Genomic DNA, 19,729 nt, shown 5'->3' on the forward strand with positions numbered 1-19,729 from the left:
TTTCTGAGAATGTGCTGGAAGGAGCTGTGGAAGAAGAGTAATCGCAGAATTTGTGATAATGATTTTATCCCGATCTGGTTGAATCCAGGAATACTGGTGAATGGAAAGCCGCTACTGTGGTTGAACTGGCTTCTAAGTGCTGTAATATGGCTGAGCGATTTGTTTGAAGATGGCAAATGGATCAGTTTTAAAAGACTTGCACGAGTTAAAGATCTCAGTGACTGTACAATGGGAGAATACAGGAAATTGAGGAGAATCCTGTGGAATGAGGGTGCAGTTGATGGTAATGGATGGCAGATGTGGTTGTCTGCGTATAAGGCAGAGGGAGGTATGGCGTCTAAGGTATACGAGAATATGGCCCAACGTCATGTACGGGCAGAGGAATTACTATCGAAATGGTCTGAGATACTTGGTTCAGATATGTCTGAGGACAGATGGAGGTGTATTTGTAAAAATGTGTCTCTCACTTCCATTAAGTTGGGAGAGCAAAGCCGACAAATCAAAATTCTTAACAGAGTGTTTTGGACTCCCCAAAGACTTCATGCAAGAGGAATGATTGATTCAGAGGCTTGCTGGAGGTGTAAACATGCAGTTGGCTCTTTTGAACATATGATCTGGGATTGTTATGAATTGAGGACATTTTGGAGGAGAGTCACTGAGAAGATTAATGAGGTTCTAATGTTGCAGGAAGAATTTGACTACATTACTGTCATATTGGGTGAGGATGATAAGGTGGAAGAACTTACTTACCCACAGAGATGCTGGTTTTTCAGGGCAGCAAATTCAGCCAAGAAAATAGTTTTGAGGAAATGTAAATGTGATGAGAGACCGACCTTTTCAGAGTAGATTGAGGATTTAAGACAGGTTTCCAGAATTGAGAAGGTTATTCTCCGCAGAAACAAAAAAATGAAATTTTTTGATGACATGTGGGGTAGATTCTTGGATGAGTTGTAATGATATTTTAGATTGATTTGTGTTACGTAGGGTAGGGGATGGTGGTATGTGGAAAGATAACTTGTGATGAATTCTATATTTATAGCGTTGATGAATCTAATGCTCTGTATGTTTTTATGTAAATTTCAATAAACTTAATAATGAAAAAAAAGAAGTTAGAACACTTGAAAAAGGTTTAAAGTTTGTGCCAACCTATAGTAACAACATGTTCAATACAAAGGTAGAACTGTACAAACTAGTTCGCAAACTCAAATTGAAAACATACTTTGCGGAAACAGCTAACACTATGGACATCCAATGCCAAGATGAAAATGAATACATTGAATTTAAACCCAAGAGTACATTTAGTCCACCGGTGCACGTACCAGCTATAGATATTTTTCACAATATGGTATTAAACGATATTAAGAAAATACAATTTCACCAGCCCAAAAGGAGGAATTTGAATCGAGGAGAACTATCGATCATCAAAAATCTCTTCACAGACGATTCGATAACAATCAGACCAGCCTACAAAGGAGGCGCTATAGTCATACAGGACACCACACAATATGATTCTGAATGTTTGAGACAACTATCAGATGCAGAGACATCCCAAGTATTACTGCATGATCCAACTAAGGACATCAAAGTTGAACTTAATGGCATATTAGAAACTGCATTGGAGAACGATTGGATCAATAGCAAAACAAAAGCTTATCTGTGGACTGCATATCCCAAAATGCCACATCTGTACATTTTGCCAAAGATTCATAAACAACTCACGAATCCCCCTGGAAGACCGATAGTGGCCGCCACTGAAAGTATTTTACAGCTTTTAGGTACATATATCGACTATTTTCTTCAGCCGATTATCCAACAGACTTCCACGTACGTCAAATCTTAGAAAGAATTGAGCTCACAACAGAAGATGTTCCATTTACCATAGACGTTGCTAGCCTCTACACAAGCATTCCACACAACTTAGGACAACGAGCAGTTGAGAAACTACTATTCGATACAGGATCAATAGGAGCTAGTAAAGAATTTTTGTTGATCTTATTGAAATTCATCTCAGAAAATTCTTGTTTCAGATACAAAGAAACTTATTATAAGCAATTAAATGGGACCGCAATGGGAGCCACTATGGCACCATCGTATGCAAACATGTTTATGTACGATTTTGAAACAAGACATATCATCAATCACCCACAATAGAGCAGACACTTGAAAAAGTTGCACTGATATATCGATGATATATTTGGGGTTTGGTCAGGTAGTAAAGAAGAGCTCAACACGTTTTTACTATATCTAAATAACATTGACAACAGAATACAATTCACTATGGAAATAGGTAACCCAAATATCCATTATTTGGATGTCCAAATAGCGATTGACGACTCCAGGATTCTCACAAAATTGTATTCAAAGCCTACCGACAAAAATAACCTCCTTCACAGAATGAGTTTTCACTCACCCAACATCCTTCGCAACCTACCATTTGGCCAAATGTTGCGCATTAAAAGGATCGTAAGTGATCCAGCAGAATGCAATCTAGAACTGGATAAACTGCATATGAAACTCAAAGAAAGAGGATACCCTGAGGATGATCTCCTAACCGCAAGGACCAAAACAGACATGCAAGATCGCACACAACTGTTGTCTAAAAAACCTGAACGTAAGAGTCCTGAATTGGTCTTTGTCACAAAATACTCAATTCAGAGCTGACAAATTAAAGATATTGTACTTAAAAGATGGAGTATATTGCAGAATGATCAAAGGACAAGTGAATTGTTCACACAACCACCTGTGTTTGCATACCAAAAAAGTAATAACTTACGAAATCTATTGGTTGACACACACAGTAAGAAATCCAAACTAAAAGCTGCGGACAAACACCCGGGGACATATCCATGCATGAGTTGTGGCAATTGCAATAATATTATCAAAGGACCTTATATATCGCATCCAAGTACAGGAGAGAAAATTCAACTTAAACACCATGCCACCTGTTTGTCAGAGAACGTTATTTATGCAATTAAATGCCCATGTGCCAAGTATTACGTCGGCGAGACCGCGCGGAAAATACAAATACGTATTAATGAACATAAATCCTGCATTTGAATAAATAATCAAACATAAGCAGTGGCGAGATACTTTGTTCTAAATGGACACACAGTAGCACAATTGAGATTTGCAGTACTAGAAGTGATCCCTACCAAAGGCCAGAGCACGAACATGAAGAAAATTAAGAGCACAGAAAGAAGCACTATGGATCGAGAAGTTAGGGTCTTTGGCACCGGAAGGAATGAATGAGGAGTTCGATTTGAGATGTTTTTTTATGAAGGATTCTGAGAATTTGTGTTTAGTTTCACCATTATATGTTTATTAGGATTACGTTGTTGTTTTAAGATTCATTGTTGTTCTGCACTTGCTAACATCTTATACTGAGATTAATCATTCCTATTTATCTTTTTACTAATTTATTTCTCTCTAATATTTGAATGATTTTTTGAATTTTACATTTTCAATGTTTTTCTCTAGTTACCATATATTTCACCAGTACAATTTTTTCTTTAATTTTTTTTAATTATTTTTTAATTATTATTTATTTATAACACTTATTTTATTTGCAATACATTTAGGTGCACGCTTTCAGGTCATTAGATTTAGCGATTCCTCGCTTTAACATTCACCCGATTAACTATACTTGCAATGAACACCATCTTAAAATGGCTGCTTTGTTTTTAACATGCACAATGCAGTGCACAGCCAATCATGTTAGCATTTTTTGATCTCCAAGGCAACCTCCCATGACTAAGACATTTCCATTCTGCGCACAAGGGTTTGCAGAGTTTAGCCGCCGTTCGAGGTTTCATGACTAAGCTAATTCCGTTCTGCACGCGAGTGGCTGCAGAAACCTGCCGCCGTTCAGAGCTGCGTGACAGATAATTAGGTAAGATACCGACCAGATACTGTTTAGGCCACCCGTCATTGAACTCAGATATTCTTCCTGACAGTCCACCCTTTACAGACTCGCGAGCGAACTCATATTAACACAGACACGATCGTCTCCGTTTAAGGAAGCTTTTCAGTATATGTACAAACACGCGAGGAGCAGGTCAGTCACCTGCTTTTACCTTGTTTTATTTTTAAAATATAATGTTTACACAAGATCTTTTCACATATAGACACATTCCTAAGTCTGTTTTATATGTTTTTTTCTACTTTCCCACGTTTATACAAACTGATGAATCCTTTGATGATGATCCACCCAAACATTACTTTCAATGGCACTCAATTGGTAACGTACATTTCTCAATGCTACATGCACGTATAAGGATGATTTCTTTCACTGTTATGCATTGAATGTTCTTTTGCTGTAATATGAAAACTGTTTTATTATTTGCAAATTGTTGATAATACATCAACTATGTAAGTAGATGTGACCACAAGGCAATTACTAGATATATGTTCACGGGCCCTGAGGAAGGGGTTGTAACCCGAAATGCATAGGCCTCTAATGTGACATTCTCAGCCTCAAAACCACAATACCCACAGAGCTTTAAAGCTTATGAAACTAATAAGCAAAGAATAAAGAAATACTTAAAATATTTGATGATAATAGTGAACTATTAGTGAATCTATAAACATTCGAATTTAACCACTTCTAAGTGGTCCACGGGTGTGCAGCCCACACCGCTGGCCTCACGGCCAAGGTCTCTTTTTTCCACGATTTGTATAGTGCTAACCACGGAGGCACTTTTCACAGCGGGTTTGCACCCCAAGTTTTTGAAAAATGTATTCTTTACGTGAACCTATCATTTCTAAGCTTATAACGTAGTGCAAAGCTCACCATCATCTCAGTTGGGTCCCAGAAGAAGACATATTATTGGGCAAGAGAACAACAACTGAGGAACAAAGAGTTAATGGACAAATTAGGGACAAAAAGGTGCGAATGGTCGAATGCAAGCCCAACATCCCAAACGTGAGTGAAAGTACAAGCTAGGAAAGTGTCTCTAACACAAGACATAAACTACACAGAAGGTACATTATTCAGCTATCTCACATGACATATAGACCTCATGTGAAGCTGATAAAGGGATAGATATGTTTCTGAGAACATTCCATGTAGAAATGCAGACAGGTACAGTAGAAACACACATCAAGAGTACAATCCATGTGAGATAATGTCAGAGGTGAATACTCTGCAGTGGGGCATTAGGTTGTAAACATACAAGAGGAAGTCATTAGCACGGTCATGAGAGATAGGATAGGCCAACAGGGCTGGGTATTGTATAGTATCCCTTATAGAACAACAACCACTGTCCAGTCAGTGTAAATGGATTTAAATGTACTTTGAAACAAAGTGTAGAATGTAACCTCACTCCTCACTATATAAACCATTTAATGATGTAATGTTGAAAGATTTGTGGATTGTTCCCAGCCGAGGCTGCATTTAATACATTTCCGTTTTTCTTGCTTCTCGTGCACCTTTATTGGCTAATTTGATTATTTTGTTATGCGACTCAGGTTTTGGGCCTACCTTACAGTAAGAATGCCCACAATTTCGAATTCGAAACATGTTTGATAGCGATTCAACAAGAAATCCTTTAGAGCGAGTAATGGAAGTTGGACTATTCTTCATCAGTCACTATACCCTAATAAAAAAAGTCTGCAAATTTCAAGACATATATACCAATTTGACAAAATGCTAAACAGTATGTGAGACTTTGGCTGTTTCTGCAGTCAACCTCCGCCACCACACTGGCGGGAAGAGCTCGGCTTGAGGACATAGCTGGGCGTTTCTTGGGCCCAGGGACACGGCAGAGCTCCGGCAAGACAAACACTGCTCAGGCTTGTTCCGGCCCATATCCTACCCTGTATAGGTCTCAAAAATCAATCTGAAGACTTGTACAATCCTCATTGATCAGGAATGGGGTGAAGAAGAGGGCTGGTGGCGTAATGCCCCAATTACTTAATGGTACTCTTCATTACTCAAGAGTCCTACTTTTTCCCCATACCACACTGTCCGACTTTGAAAATAAGTCTACTTAAGCAGTTGGAGACGTTAGTGTGGGGAGTGTGCATGAGTATTATGGTCCCTCCTACTAAATTGGAGGGCTCGTTACTCAGGTTTTCTAAAGAGAGAAACGTTGTGGACAACTATGGCAGTCTCGGAGGTCGAGACGACTCATTTACAAGGGAAAGACAAAGTAAGAGTCTGAGTAACAGTTGGCATCTATTACCATTAACGTAAGCAGAGCTAAAATGAAAAAGTTATGCACAGTACAGCTCATGCACACCAGACACCTGGTGATTAGTTTGTTCCCAGCTCTGCCCCGTTCCAAGTTTCGGATAATGTCTACTTCTCGAGTCTTCCTTTGTCTTCGAAATCCAAATACGTTTTTCTATCTCATTCGCTGCAACGGAAGATCCACTGACTTTGAGCTTCAGGGTTTTGGGGTCCCAAGTGCTACGGACAAAGCGTCATCTGTCTGAGCTTCTGCTTTTGAATGACCATGTGTGCTACAAGCAGAGAATACTCTAATTTGTGTTTAACGTGTGCCCCGATACAGGTTTGTTAATTTTCATACAGAGCAATGCGAGGTCTAGACTGTCGGTGTTCTTGTGAATAGGGACAGGTTTAGAAGCATCTCTCTGTGAGTGCCTCGGAGACTGCACCTGATGTCAGTGTACGGAGCCAGGGGTGCAGTGGGAGTTGTTTTTAGGCTCTGCGATATGAATTTCCGCTCAGGAGTACCTGCGATTTGAGAAACGAAGGCATCCGCCACAAGAGACATCTCACCGGCTGCTGTCACTGACGACTGTCAATCACTGCTGCTGGAGGTCACAGGACGCACGGGAAACAGCGGAAGTACCGCCCACTGCTCTAAACCTTCCCCTCTGTCTACCGGAAAAGAGACGTATTGACGTCAGTGCGTGGCAGAAGACGAAGTGAGGAGGTTTTTCTTGGTAGCGCACTCGCAGGGGATACGACACATACAGTGTATACTAAGAACGTTTGTACACACATTAAATACAATCTAATTTTCCTTAAGTTTTTTTTTATTATTCTTACAGTTTCTCAGTTTTAATTTCCCTTATGTTATTCAATTATTCAGCCATCTTATTATACGTTCTTTAATGCACGCGCGTTTATTTGTGTAATATATTATGCTGCTTTACGCCCCATTTAAAACGCTTTTGGAAGGGTGTGTGGGGAAAATAGGGCATCGTGGGGATTTACAAAAAGTATGAGTGGCAATATTCGACCAATGTTCTCGCCTAAGAGTGATCATCAGTCAATGAGGCACATTCTTTACATACGGACTTCACTATAACAGCAAATAAACTGAATTGAAACAAAGTCGGGGTAAATCCCCAAATCTACATAAGTAGCTGGTACTATTATTTGTGGTAATAAATAAATATATTTTAATTATGCAACAAAATGTTATGATTCGAACAGTCCAGAACTGGGACAATCCGATAAAGTGGCTAGTCAGGGATACGTGCCAAACTTCAAGGTAAAAAAAAAAAAAGGACCACATGTTTATCTATTGGGCATTTGTAAGTCGCTTATACATCACGAAATTGTGTTTCAAAGCGCCCACAGGGCAAAGGAAAGTGAACAACAGAATAAAATAACAATGATGATCAACGTTTTAACGTTGTCCATGGTATTGTCTTTCGTGCATGCCTTCCACTTCACACACAGTTTCAATGATAGCTCGTGACACTATTCGATGTTTTAACGAAATCACCTCATCTAAAATATTAGACGGCCTGCAGTAGCGGCTATGTAGTTATGTTAAGATGTTCAACCCATAGAAAGAGCATTTTTTGGACAGCTTATAACTTTGGGGCTGTTTCATGTATTTTGTTAAGTGGGGGCTAACTTATATAGCTATTTGTTGTATGTACACTTTGACACTTAAAACATGGAGGAATTTACAATAAACACGTGCACGGAGCATGGGCAATTACCCGAAAGCATGGTTTCTCAAATGTGTCTTTTTATTTTTTGAAAAGGGGTTATAATGTAGGTACAAACAATAGTGATATACCTTTGGTGACTAAGGTATAGCCTGTGGCCAGATTGTCCGGGTCATGCACAAGGGCCCGGCAATGGGCTTAAAGTGGGCATGGCCACCAGGGACCAGCTATGTGGTAACATTTTTCAAAATCAGGATAGGTTTGAATGGGGGAAAAAATTGGACAGTGAGCCTGGCCCTCGGCAAGGATGAATGCCTACTCTGATTTACTTATTGGGGCATGCAGCATAGCCGAAGCCCTGGGTTTAAATGGGAAAAAAATTCTGATTGTGGCTGGAGCCCAAAGTGCTGTACGGGATTGCAGCAAACTTGCACGAGGAGCATTAGCAAGGACCTGCAAGCATGAATTTGCAAATCTGTCCCGTGTTTTACTTATTCGAAAGTGTCAAAATGTAAGTACAAAAAATAGTGATATAACTTTGCTACCTCGGCAGTGGGCCTTTCCCTCGGCAAGGATACATGTCTATTCTGATTTGCTTATTGGAGCATGTGTTATGGTCAAAGCCCATATGGGCCCCATGGATTTTGGAGATTGGCCATGGCTGCAAGCCATGAGCACTGTCCATTGGTCACATTATGAGGGTGTAGTGGACACTGAAGTAGGATGCAGGGCAGGTGCAGTGGATAACGGGGGGGGGGTTGATGGGGCTGGGGCCATGGGTGAGCCTAAAGGCCCTAGCCAAGTCAACCATTACTTGCATCCCCAGCATGCACTGCTGATAATGACACACATCAGTAGGTGTTGCAAAAAATATGTTTGTTAAAGGATGTTTATAGTTCTTTCATATATGTTAAGAGGAATTATTAATAACTTATATACAATGATGTAACATCATGAAACATTTTCACTCAAAAACCTATGAAATTCACTGAAAAAACATTGTTAAAGGGACGTTATGGTTAAGCTGCACGAATAGAAACCTATGGAATTCACTGAAAAAACTTTGTTCAAGATACGTTATGGTTAAGATGCACTAATACAAATGTATGAAATTCAGTGAAAAAACATTGTTAAACGGATGTTATGGTTAAGTTGCACTCAAATAAAACTATCAAATTCATGGAAAAACTTTACGTTATGGTGACAAGTAAAATAAAAAAAAACAAGAAATTCACTAGTTATGGTAAGCTATGCAAACATAACTAGCGCCACTGCCATGCACTGTTAACACTAACAAGGGGCGAGGATCACTACATACCATACAATGGAAAGGGACAATTTAGTTTACAGTTTGCCTTCATTAAGGCCGAGCAAGTGGATTTATGTTTTTGAGAAAGAGACAGCGGGAATCCCGTTGGTCATAGGGGACATGACAAGTTTATTGGCAGTATTGGTCGGGGAGAGAAGTAACAAAATGGGACAAAATGTGGCAACAAGCTGGATATGCTGGGGTAAAATTAAGCTCCAATATGCATGATGGAGCACCTTTTAATAACTATCGAGCACATGTTTGGAAGGCTATAAGGGAGCTGCATCCATCTACGTCAGACATGGGTTCTATATTGGCTCGTAAAATGAAGCCTGATGAGGACCCTGCGGAATACATACAATCCATACAAGAAATGTGGACACAGGAAAATAAACAGTCATAGGACGAAAAAATACAATTGTTTACCGCATCTTAATGAGGGGGGCTCCCTGCAGATGTGCAGACCTCTTTAGAAGAGATAGTGGGAATTGAGGCAAAGGTGTGGCCTGAGATACAGGCACTAATTGTACACTATTGCAAAAGGAAGCAGAAGAAGGATAAGGAAACAGTCGATAATGCAACAAAAGCAGAAAACTAGTTCTGAAAAAACTGGTGAAAATACATATGGAGGGAGCAGTACTCACAGGGCCAGTTGTCATCCCACAAGCTCTTAACACAAGTGCAGGTATAAGTGGGGAAATGGCAGGAACTCAAGGTACAGTGAGCGTACTTCAGGCGCGAGCGCAGACACAGATACCAGAGGGGCTAACAATACTGGGACAGAATACCATACCACAATACACAGGAGTGACATTGGTGGGCAGTAACCCATTTAAGTCATCCGCAAACACATTTTCCCAATAGGGGTGCCCACGGGGAGTGCGAGTGTGTCCTTTTATAGCAGGAAATGAAGACCCAGAGGAGGAACCTGAGGGAGCAGTTCACATAGGACAGAGGGGGATTTCCTTTCTTTTAGATATTGGGGAAACCAGATCGTGCATTAAGGAAGAAGGATTTCCATTATCTAACAAAAGTTTGGAGACACAAGGCTTTTTGGGGACAATTTTAAAAGTTACTCTGACAAAAGATTTACAACTGACAATAGGAACACAGTATATTGTAGCATCATTATTGAATTCAAAAGACACAACCATGAACATTCTGGGGAGGGACCTACTCAGTAAATTGAACGCCACAGTTTCATTTTCAGAGAAAGGGATGGTGTGCACCACACCCAGAATGTATGCAGCACGGGGGGCAGCACTGATTCAGGCATACTATGCACACAGCACAACAAGAGGGATAATGCAGCACGGGGGGCAGCACTGATTCAGGCATACTATGCACACAGCACAACAAGAGGGATACCCATACACATGGAGGCGTTTTTGTACGGGGTACATGTGTTGATGGGATGGTTGCCAGGGATGGACAGGAAGGTGTTCCAACTGTCCAACACATTTATGTTCAGGCCCAAGTGTCCCTCCTCGTTTAGTTCAGGCACACACACTGTACCTGGGTGAAATAGTAGTACGGAAAGACATGAGAACAACATGGAATGGCGATCAATATTATGTATTGATCCCACACTGACATTGACAGGAGTAAGTGACACAGAATTGTTTGCAACAAAAGACAACGAGGAAGGAGAGGTAGTGTTCAATCTGAGCATACGTTGTCCAGTACACATAAAAGAAAGGGCAGTGACACAGATGACTCAGATAACCAAAAAGAAGCCTCAACATCTGCAGGAAAATTTGGAAAAGGTGCACTAGAGCTTGTGGAAAACAGGGCCCCATGATGTAGGAATACGGAAAGGGGCAGGAGCAGTACACATAAAGTTAAAAGAAGGAGCACTATTGCCACGAGTAAAGCAGTACCCACTTTCACAAGGAGCAGATGAGGGCATATACGAGACACTACATGCCCTATGCCAGCAAGACATAATACAGGTGAGTTGATCACCTTGCAACCTCAGCCATCCGATTAAGAAAGCCAAGGAGGGGCGTGGGGTTTTATACAGGACTTATGCCATGTGAACCATATTATTGAGGCAGAGTATCCTTCGGTCCCCAACCCTGCAATGATTTTTTGCAGCATTCTTGCGGAGGCACACTACTTCACAGTATTTGACTTAAAAAAATCCCTTTTTCTCCATTGCACTCCATCCAGACAGGTATCTCACCGCTTTTACGTATCGTGGGATGCAGTTCGAACATACTAGAATGCCTTGTCAGGGCTGGGTGCTGGAATAGGCCTGTAGTGATTCACAGGATAGAAAGTTGTTTCTTTAAGAGTTGGTTTTCCAAGTTAAGATGGAGGAATGCAGGGTTTCCCAAGTTAAGATGGAGGAATGCCGAGCTTATCTGATTGGCTGGGAGAACAATGGTTTGGGTACTTGGTTAGTTTGCAGGATTCTATAACTGCCTTTCATTCCCTAGAATCTCAGAGACAGATTGTGTGTTAAGGTTTTCCTTAATTTAAGGCCTTATCCAGAGACCAGAGAAAGCATCAGAAGTAAGAAATCAACAGTAGCTGAGGAAATCGTTTACCTGAAGACTGCAGGTGGGAGCGTTACCTTTTTAATACAAATAATTAGAGGAAGTGATATAATCTCACTAGCTGCTTAAAGTAAATTGAAAGTATAAGAAACGGAATCTATATTTTAAAGAGACTTAAGATGAGAAGTTTGTGGTCGGCACCTACTGCTTTATCTACTGTAAATACGTTGGCAAGACTTTGAATTCATATGAAACATTAAGCGCGTGTGTTTTTTCAAGTGTGTGCTTCATCTGAAGTTGAGCGCGAGTTGGGAACAAATTAAATGCGTGTTTTTTGCAGCCCGTGAATTTTTGAGCCGTCGCGAGTGCGAGGCAAAGTATTTTGGTAGCGTGAGAGAGAATCGCATGTGTTTTACGTGCGCGTGTTTCATCTAAAGTTGAGTTCGGAAACAAATTACGCATTTTTTGAAGAGCGTGAATTTTTTAGCTGTCGCGAGTGCGAGGCAACGTTATTTTGGCAGCACGAGAGAGAAGCGCGTGTGTTTTACGTGCGCATGCTTCAACTGAAGTTGAGCGCGAGTTTGGAGCAATTAAATGCGTGTGTTTCTTAAGTGCATGAATTTTTGAGTGGTCGCGTACGCGAGGCTACGTATTTTGGCATCGTGAGAAAGAGGCGCATGTAAATTGAACATTATTGAAATAGCGTGCGGTTTTCTTGTGCGCGTCTCTTTGTGGGGGGTTTTTTTGCGCATGTTCTACTTTTCCACGGATTATAAACTTTACGTGCAAATAAATTCTCATATACTTTTATAATCTTGGTAAAACTGCTGCGGTGGCAAGATACTTTCTAAAGGATTCTGCAAGACTGAACTATAAAAGCAGAGCAATAGAAAGAGGACAGCAATTCTAAAAAGAGTTTCTTACTCTCAAAAGAAAAGGTTAAGTGACAATACTTATGCATTTACCAGAAGAGATGTTAAGCAGAAAACAAGAGTTCATTCAACAGAAGTAGAAAACAAAAATAACTTTGGCTGCTCATCATAATAAGCAAAATATAATTAGAGTATTCAATTTCTACAATCTCATTCTGATTGAAATGCACAATTACAGAACTGATCCAGTTGTTGATATTGTGTCTAAGGAGTCAAACCTTTGAACTCATAATTTCTAGTACAGAGAAAACTGGAAACTCATTTTTCACATGTTAAAAGTCTAAAGTGAACAATTCAGCCTCTAAGCAGTTAGCACAGGCTCAGCAGGTAAATGTCTTTCACTTAAGTAACATTTACCCAAAAGATATTAGTTACACAGTTTAATTATAACCAGGTACATATCTTTTCACTACAGATTCCAAGGACAGCCAGGAAGTTGAGAGTCTGCAGTTTTCTCATTTGTTGTTTTCTCCACTACCCCTTTCCCTTCCTTCGGGTTTTCTTCTCAGCTACATATATTAGTTAAGTTGAGCAGGGAACTCTTTGTGAGGGTCTGTGGGATCAGCATCAGCTCCTGCGGAATACGCCACGCCAGTCCTGACATGCCTCAGGGGTACTGCAAAGGGCCTAGCAACTTCAACAGAGTAATACAAATGGACTTGAGCAATTTGCACGTTGTAAGCACAGTAATAAAGTACGTTGATGACTTATTGGTATGCAGCCTAAGGGTACGACGTTTATTCATCCCCTGTTTTTTTTTCTGCAGCACTTTTTGATGAAAACGTTTTGCCAAAGAAAATCATCTAAAAATATTGGGGGAGGGCAAATAAGGGGTAGAGTTGGGTGGTGTATAGGGAATAAATAATAGGGGAGGAGGGATTGGGGGACCCCACCCCAATAATATTTTTTTCCATGATTTATTTCGGAATAACATTTTCGGCAAAAAGTGCCACGAAAAAAGAAACAGGCTAAGAATGAACGTAGAACCCAGGCTAACAGAAGAGGAGTGTAGAAGGGACTCAGTGACACTAATGACAAAGTGGACAGAGAGAAATTACAATACTGTCAAAAAGAGGTGGTGTATTTGGGTCAGATTGTGTCGGCAGACGGGTGGAAAATAACACCAGAAAGAGTAGAGGCCATACACAAAACTCCACGACAAAAAACAGTGAAAGAGGTGCAACAGTTCTTGCCCTTGTGTAACTACTGCAGAGCATGTGTTTTTCATTTCTCCACGTTCATAAGGCCATTGTCACAAGTACTAAAAGAAGCACAGAAAAACAAATCACACATAAAATGGACAGCTGCAATGGGCAAAAGCTTTGATGAGCTAAAACATGAGTTAGCACATGCACCAATTAGCAACTCCCATTTACAAAGAAAAATTTCACCTGTTCTCAGATTCAGATGGAAAAGTAATGGCAGCAGTACCGACAAAAAAACGAACAGGGATGCAAACCATGTACATATTACAGTGGGTAACTGGATGCAGTAATGCAGGGAAATTTCCCATGTGAGCGTGCACTTGCTGCTGCTGCATCAAATAGGCTGTTCCTGTGGTGAAAGGGTATACTCTGTTGAGGGACAGACTACATAAGTCGCCAGTCAAGGAGTATTGGTGTTTATTCAAACCATTCTAAGTTGTCTGTGTTTGTTAGTCGGTATCCTTGGTGTTGTGTGTCTTGTGGTGGTCTGAATCCACCATTTGGGCAGGTGTCCAAGCAAGACTTTCTGTCATTACAAAAGAAAGGGAGGCCCTTACGCTAAAGCCACAGGGTTGATATTTAGAAGTGCCGGGTGACCGGAAGGGTAACTAGGTGATGCTATTTAATAATTTATTAATCAAATGTGAATGAGCTTGCTCACAGGTGACCCAAATGATGCTATTTAATAATTTATTTATCAAAGATAAACAAACTTACTCCCAGACGACTCAATTGATGCTATTTAATAATGTATTCATCAAATATGAATTAACCTGCTCCCAGGTGACCTGACTGATGCTCACCAAAAGCGTCTCCACTTGGAGCCCTGTATTGTATATCGAGGATCTGTTTCACCAAGTTAGTTTTATATATAAAAAAGAAAAAAGCTGTTCAAGCTTACCCCATGAAATAATACTGTGTCTGTTTATTTAACTAGGTGCATTAGTACCCCAGTTCAGTTATCAGGGCTGGCCGGCTTTCATGGAGGGCCTATTCTCTGTCATGGCTATCTGGCATCTACGGAGGTCTGCTCCTAGGCTTTCATACCTACACTAGAATAATACTGTGATACTCAGAGATATCACTATGATTATTGGCTGTATTTAAACTGCTTTGTGGAACCTAGGCCTTTCTGCCACTATTCAGGACTCTCAGACCTAGGTGTGCTTTTCTCCAGTATTTAAACTGCATTGTGAAAGTATTTAAATTGCATTCTGAAAGTATTTAAATCCCCCTTTCTCTTCCCTTCTCTGCTCTCCCTGCATACTCTATGGTGCTCTCTGTCTCTCCTATCTTTTCGAACTGCTTCTCTATCGACTATCCTGCTCTCTTCACTAAATCTGGTAGGAAGAAGTTTAAAAAGGACATCCTGGTCTCCAACCCAGGTCTCCCTATCGCTGACACCAGCACCAGTGCTTCCTCCAGGCAAACCGTCACCGACATCCTCTTTGTCGTTCCCTCGCCAGACCTATGGACTCTTCATATAGTCTCTGTGCTTTCTCCTTTCTCTTCTCCCATTAATGGCGGCACCTGGTGGGAGGCCCTCCTGGCCTCCCTCCACTCCTCTAAGGTCATCATTAATGTTTACCTGAATGGTACCGTCTTGGTCCAAAGCCCAACCTTCTCCTCTTTGATAGACTCTTTCCGTGCCTCATCAATTGCCTTTCTTCTCCTGCTGTCCCCTCTTCCCTCCACGGCTTCCTTGTCTCCCCTTGCAGTCTCCTCCTTGCCTCCCACTACTGTCTCCTCCTTGGCTACCTTGCCCTCTCCTCCTTCCTCTTCTGCCCACGCTCAGGCTTCTTCTACACCTCCGCAGGGCGTACCTCTGATTTGTACCCCTCCCCGGAAGTCTTTCAAGGACAGCAACCTTCTCCATGTTGCCACTCTAAACTCTCTCTCTCAGCTGTCAAACACTCCTCTGACATCTGCTGCCTCCTCGAAGAACTTGATCTCGATGTCCTCGGTCTCACCGAGACATGGTTCACGGCCAGCTCTGTCGCAAGCTTTGACACTCTCCTCCCTGACAGCTACAAGATCTTCTCCGCGCCCAGGTCCAATCGTTCCGGAGATGGTGTCATTCCTACACAGGCCTACTCCTCTTTCGAATGCCTTGTCTGCAGGCTGTCTCTCTCTACTAGCCATTCCCTTACTGTGGCTACCATTTATCGGCCACCTGGTCAGATCTCCTCCCTCGCTGAGTGGGCGGACCTCTCCTCTTCCCTCATGGTCTCGACCACTCAACCCCTCCTTCTTGGACACTTTAACATCCACCTGGATGCGTTCTGTCCTTCCTCTGAACTCTTTTGCGACCTCTGCAACTCTCTCTCACTCTCTATCCTCCCCGCTGGCCCGACTCACTCTGCAGGGCACACTCTGGATGCTCTGATCTCTACAGACCTTCCCCTTTCTATCCCTCTCACCACTCCTCTCTCCTGGAGTGATCACATTCTCTTTTCCTCCCAGCTCACTCACTACACCCCTCAGGCAAGCCAACTCCAGCACTGCCACCTACCTTCTCGGTTATCCGACCCATGAAGCGTGTGTCAGCTGAGGCTTTCCCGCCACTTTCTCACCGCCCGCCTCCCGCTTCGGGCTGACTCACACCCTGACACATCCCTTTCTATGCTCCACTCTGCTGTATCTGATACTCTTGATGTTCTTGCCCCTGTCATGAGGATCCGCTTGAAGCACAAAGCCAAGTGCAACTCCTGGTATGACTCAGACCTTGTCACCCTTAAACGCAAGTGCAGGGTGGCTTGAAGGAAATGCTGTGCTTCCTGTAAACGACTCTTTAAAATCTGCAAGAAGCTGGTCAATCCTGCTGCAGTCTCTACCTCTCCTGTCCCCTCCCAGGCCCTCTGCACGGCCCTGGCCTCTCATTACATCTCTAAAACTCAGGAAATCCTGTTCTCTCTCTCTTCCTCTCCTACTCCTCCCTCTACTCCCCCCGCTTCCCATGGCCCTTCTGTGACCTCCCCTCCTCCCTCCTTCTCTGCCTTTCCCCTATTCTCCCCAGACAAGATTTCTAGACAAGTCTGATCTATGAAAGTCTCGTCAAAACAGGTTCTCCCCTGTTCCTCTAAAACCATCAAGGACTTCATTGACACCCTGGTTCCTGCTTTGGCCAACTTCTGCAACCACTCCTTTGTCACTGGAGTCTTCCCTTCCCCCGTGAAGCACTCCCTTGTGCACCCTCTTCTTAAGAAACCCTCATCCGACCTCTCCTGCCCTGCTAACTACCGCCCAATCTCCATCACTCCTTTCCTGGACAAACTCCTGGAAAAGCTGGCCATCTCCCAGCTTAATCTTCACACTGAATCGGTTGGTTGTCTCCATGGCTTCAGAGCTGCCAGAAGCACGGAAATTGTTCTCCTGAACATCCGTGAAGAACTGCTCTCAAACCTTGACTCCAATGCCCCCTGTGTCCTCATCTTACTTGATCTCTCTTCTGCCTTTGACAAGGTCAACCATGCCATCCTGCTCAGCCGTCTCCGTGATAAACTGGGTATCACTGATCAGGCCCTGGCTTGGCTGACCTCTTTCCTCTCTGATCGACCCTCCCAGGTCCAACTTGGGTCCTTCCTCTCCTCTATCTCTATCTCTACCTGTGATGTTCCCCAGGGGTCTAACCTCTCTCCCTGGCTGTTCAACCAATACCTGGCACTTATTGCCCACTGCATTGCCGCTCTCTGTCCCAACTTTCAGTGCTATGCGGATGAAACTCAGCTCATATTTAGGCACCCTTCCCCCACCTCTTCTCCTTCTCTCATCTCTGACTGTCCGCTATGCAGGAGTGGTGTGCCGCCAATGATCTCTGCCTTAATGCCAGTAAGACTGAGATTTTCCTCATCGGCCCACCTGCTCCCTCCTTTCCTATTGCTCTCTGGCCGGCCTCTCTTGGCCCTCTTCCTTCTCCCACCTGTGAGGCTAAAAACCGTGGGGTCATCTTCCTTATCTCCTCACATCTCTGACATCTCTAAGAAATCACACTACCAGCTGCACCTCCTGAGAGGTATTCTCCCTTTCCTCTCCTTCCCCCAGACGCTCACTGTCTCCAAAGCTCTGGTTCTCTCTAGGCTGGACTACTGCAACAGCCTCTTTCTAAATCTGCCTGCTTCTACTCTCCACCATCTGCAACTCACCCAGAACAGGACTACAAGACTTGGCCTTGACCTCAAGCCCAGGGATCGTATCTCTCCAGGACTGAAATATCTGCACTGGCTCCCAGTGGCTGTGAGGATTAAGTTCAAAACCCTCTGCATTTTCCACAAGCCCTTCTGGGGCCTGGAGCCTCAATACCTTCAGCTCTCTCTTCCTAAATATCTTCCTTCTCGAGCCCTTCGCTCATCCGCCTCTAGCTCCCTCAGGGTCAGTCGCTTCTCTAAGCAATGAGATCTCTTTCTTCAGCTGGGGTCTCCCTCTGGAACAGCCTCCCTGCCTCCCTGAAACTTGAGGAGAACCATCTCCGGTTCCAGAAGCACCTCAAGACCTTCCTCTTTGCTTCTGCTTTCTCTCCTACTCTCCCCTGCTGAACTCCTAACTGAAACTGCACTGGCTACCTGGCTAACCTCTGATCTCGGGCCCAGGTCCCTCCCCCTCTAGCTGCACACATGCACTGCCTCCCAGGCAACCACTGCACTTGGGGCTGTTTTCTGTATCCCTACAGTCCCCACCAGCTCTTGACACTTGATGTCTGCACTTACCCCTGCACTTGCCACTAGCTGGCCGCACTTTTTACCTAGTGTTTTATTTATTCTATTTATTATTACTATTGATCCTATGTACTGTACTGCCCCTCCCCCTTAACCTGCACTTTCCCTTACCCCCTCACTTGCAGTTGCGCAATCTCAATGTCACCTGGCCTAGTAAGATCGTTGTCTCTGTCTTCCCTCTGTTTCCCCTCCCTTGCCTCGTCACGCCTTGAAACACTTGTGTATAGGCGCGTTATAAATGCCATATCATATCATAGAGGAGACCCTCATTCCTCCCCCTGGATTAAATTGCACATGCGTGCAGTAAGGTGTAAGTATCCCCATACTCAGGTCTCCTACAGGTTGCTGTACACCCATTCCTACAGAATCAAGGAGAGAAATACCTTGCACTCTTGGAAGCACTGCTGTGATTCTGCCAGGGGGGGGGGGGGGTTCACTAAACTTAGGGAGAGCTCTGGTTTATCTCTTTTGTTTACCAGACAGGAGCGCTGCTTAATACATTGGTGGTTACTTACACATAGTACAAATGGCGCAGAAATATGTGTTACACTCGGTACAAGCCAAAGGGCTTAGTCCAGAGGCCTGTTTCTTAGTAGGTGAGGTCCCCTTACATATCCCAATGGATGACGTACTAGCCAGGACTGGTCTTTTGGAACCCATCACTGGGAAAATGAAGTGTGGGGCAATTACCTGGTCAAGATACCAAATATTATGTACTATGTTATGGTGGAGTTTCTCTTACAGGTAAAACTTTGCCCACTGAGATCCAATGGGGGGAACCTTTGATTACCTGCCCCGTCTGGAACTTAGATGCCTGACCTGGAATAACTCAGTTCCCAGAAGCAACCCACACTCAACCCACACCCACCAAAGATGCCATAGTCATTGCTGTTGCAGTGGCTGAAGCTGTTAGAGTGACTATGGAACAGCAATCGCCGTCACCCTTGATTAGTGATCATGGAACCTACACCCGCTTACGACCCTTTTCAGGCAAAAAACCTGTGCCTAAATGAAAATAGGGCTATGAACTTTTGGCAGATCTCACTCAGCTTATGCTACATGACTGGAAAGTGTCTGATCAAGAAAAGAAGAGACGAATAATAGAGGCATTGTGAGGACCTGCACTACAGACGGTACAGTCCCTTCGAGAACTGAGTCCTGTTCCGACTTCCCTGAAAGCAATGGGTGCACTGGAAGG

At 43.0% G+C, this 19,729-nt stretch overlaps 1 protein-coding gene across 5 annotated transcripts in view; it reads right to left on the reverse strand.

Annotated features, from left to right (window-relative positions):
• Window positions 1–19,729, reverse strand: part of MTX2 (metaxin 2) — a 969,974-nt gene that overhangs the window by 887,872 nt on the left and 62,373 nt on the right. The window contains exon 1 of one of the 5 annotated variants that reach the window (XM_069616120.1): window positions 6,698–6,943. The exons of 3 other annotated variants lie outside the window; for them this stretch is intronic. In XM_069616120.1, coding sequence (XP_069472221.1) covers window positions 6,698–6,737 — 40 coding nt within the window. In that variant the 5' untranslated portion in view covers window positions 6,738–6,943. Of the gene's footprint in view, window positions 1–6,697; window positions 6,944–19,729 lie in introns of those variants that run through there. One more of the 5 variants, XM_069616122.1, reaches the window with a different exon arrangement.

This window comes from Ambystoma mexicanum, chromosome 9, assembly GCF_040938575.1.
Source record: "Ambystoma mexicanum isolate Mex_15411 chromosome 9, UKY_AmexF1_1, whole genome shotgun sequence".
NCBI lineage: Eukaryota > Metazoa > Chordata > Amphibia > Caudata > Ambystomatidae > Ambystoma > Ambystoma mexicanum.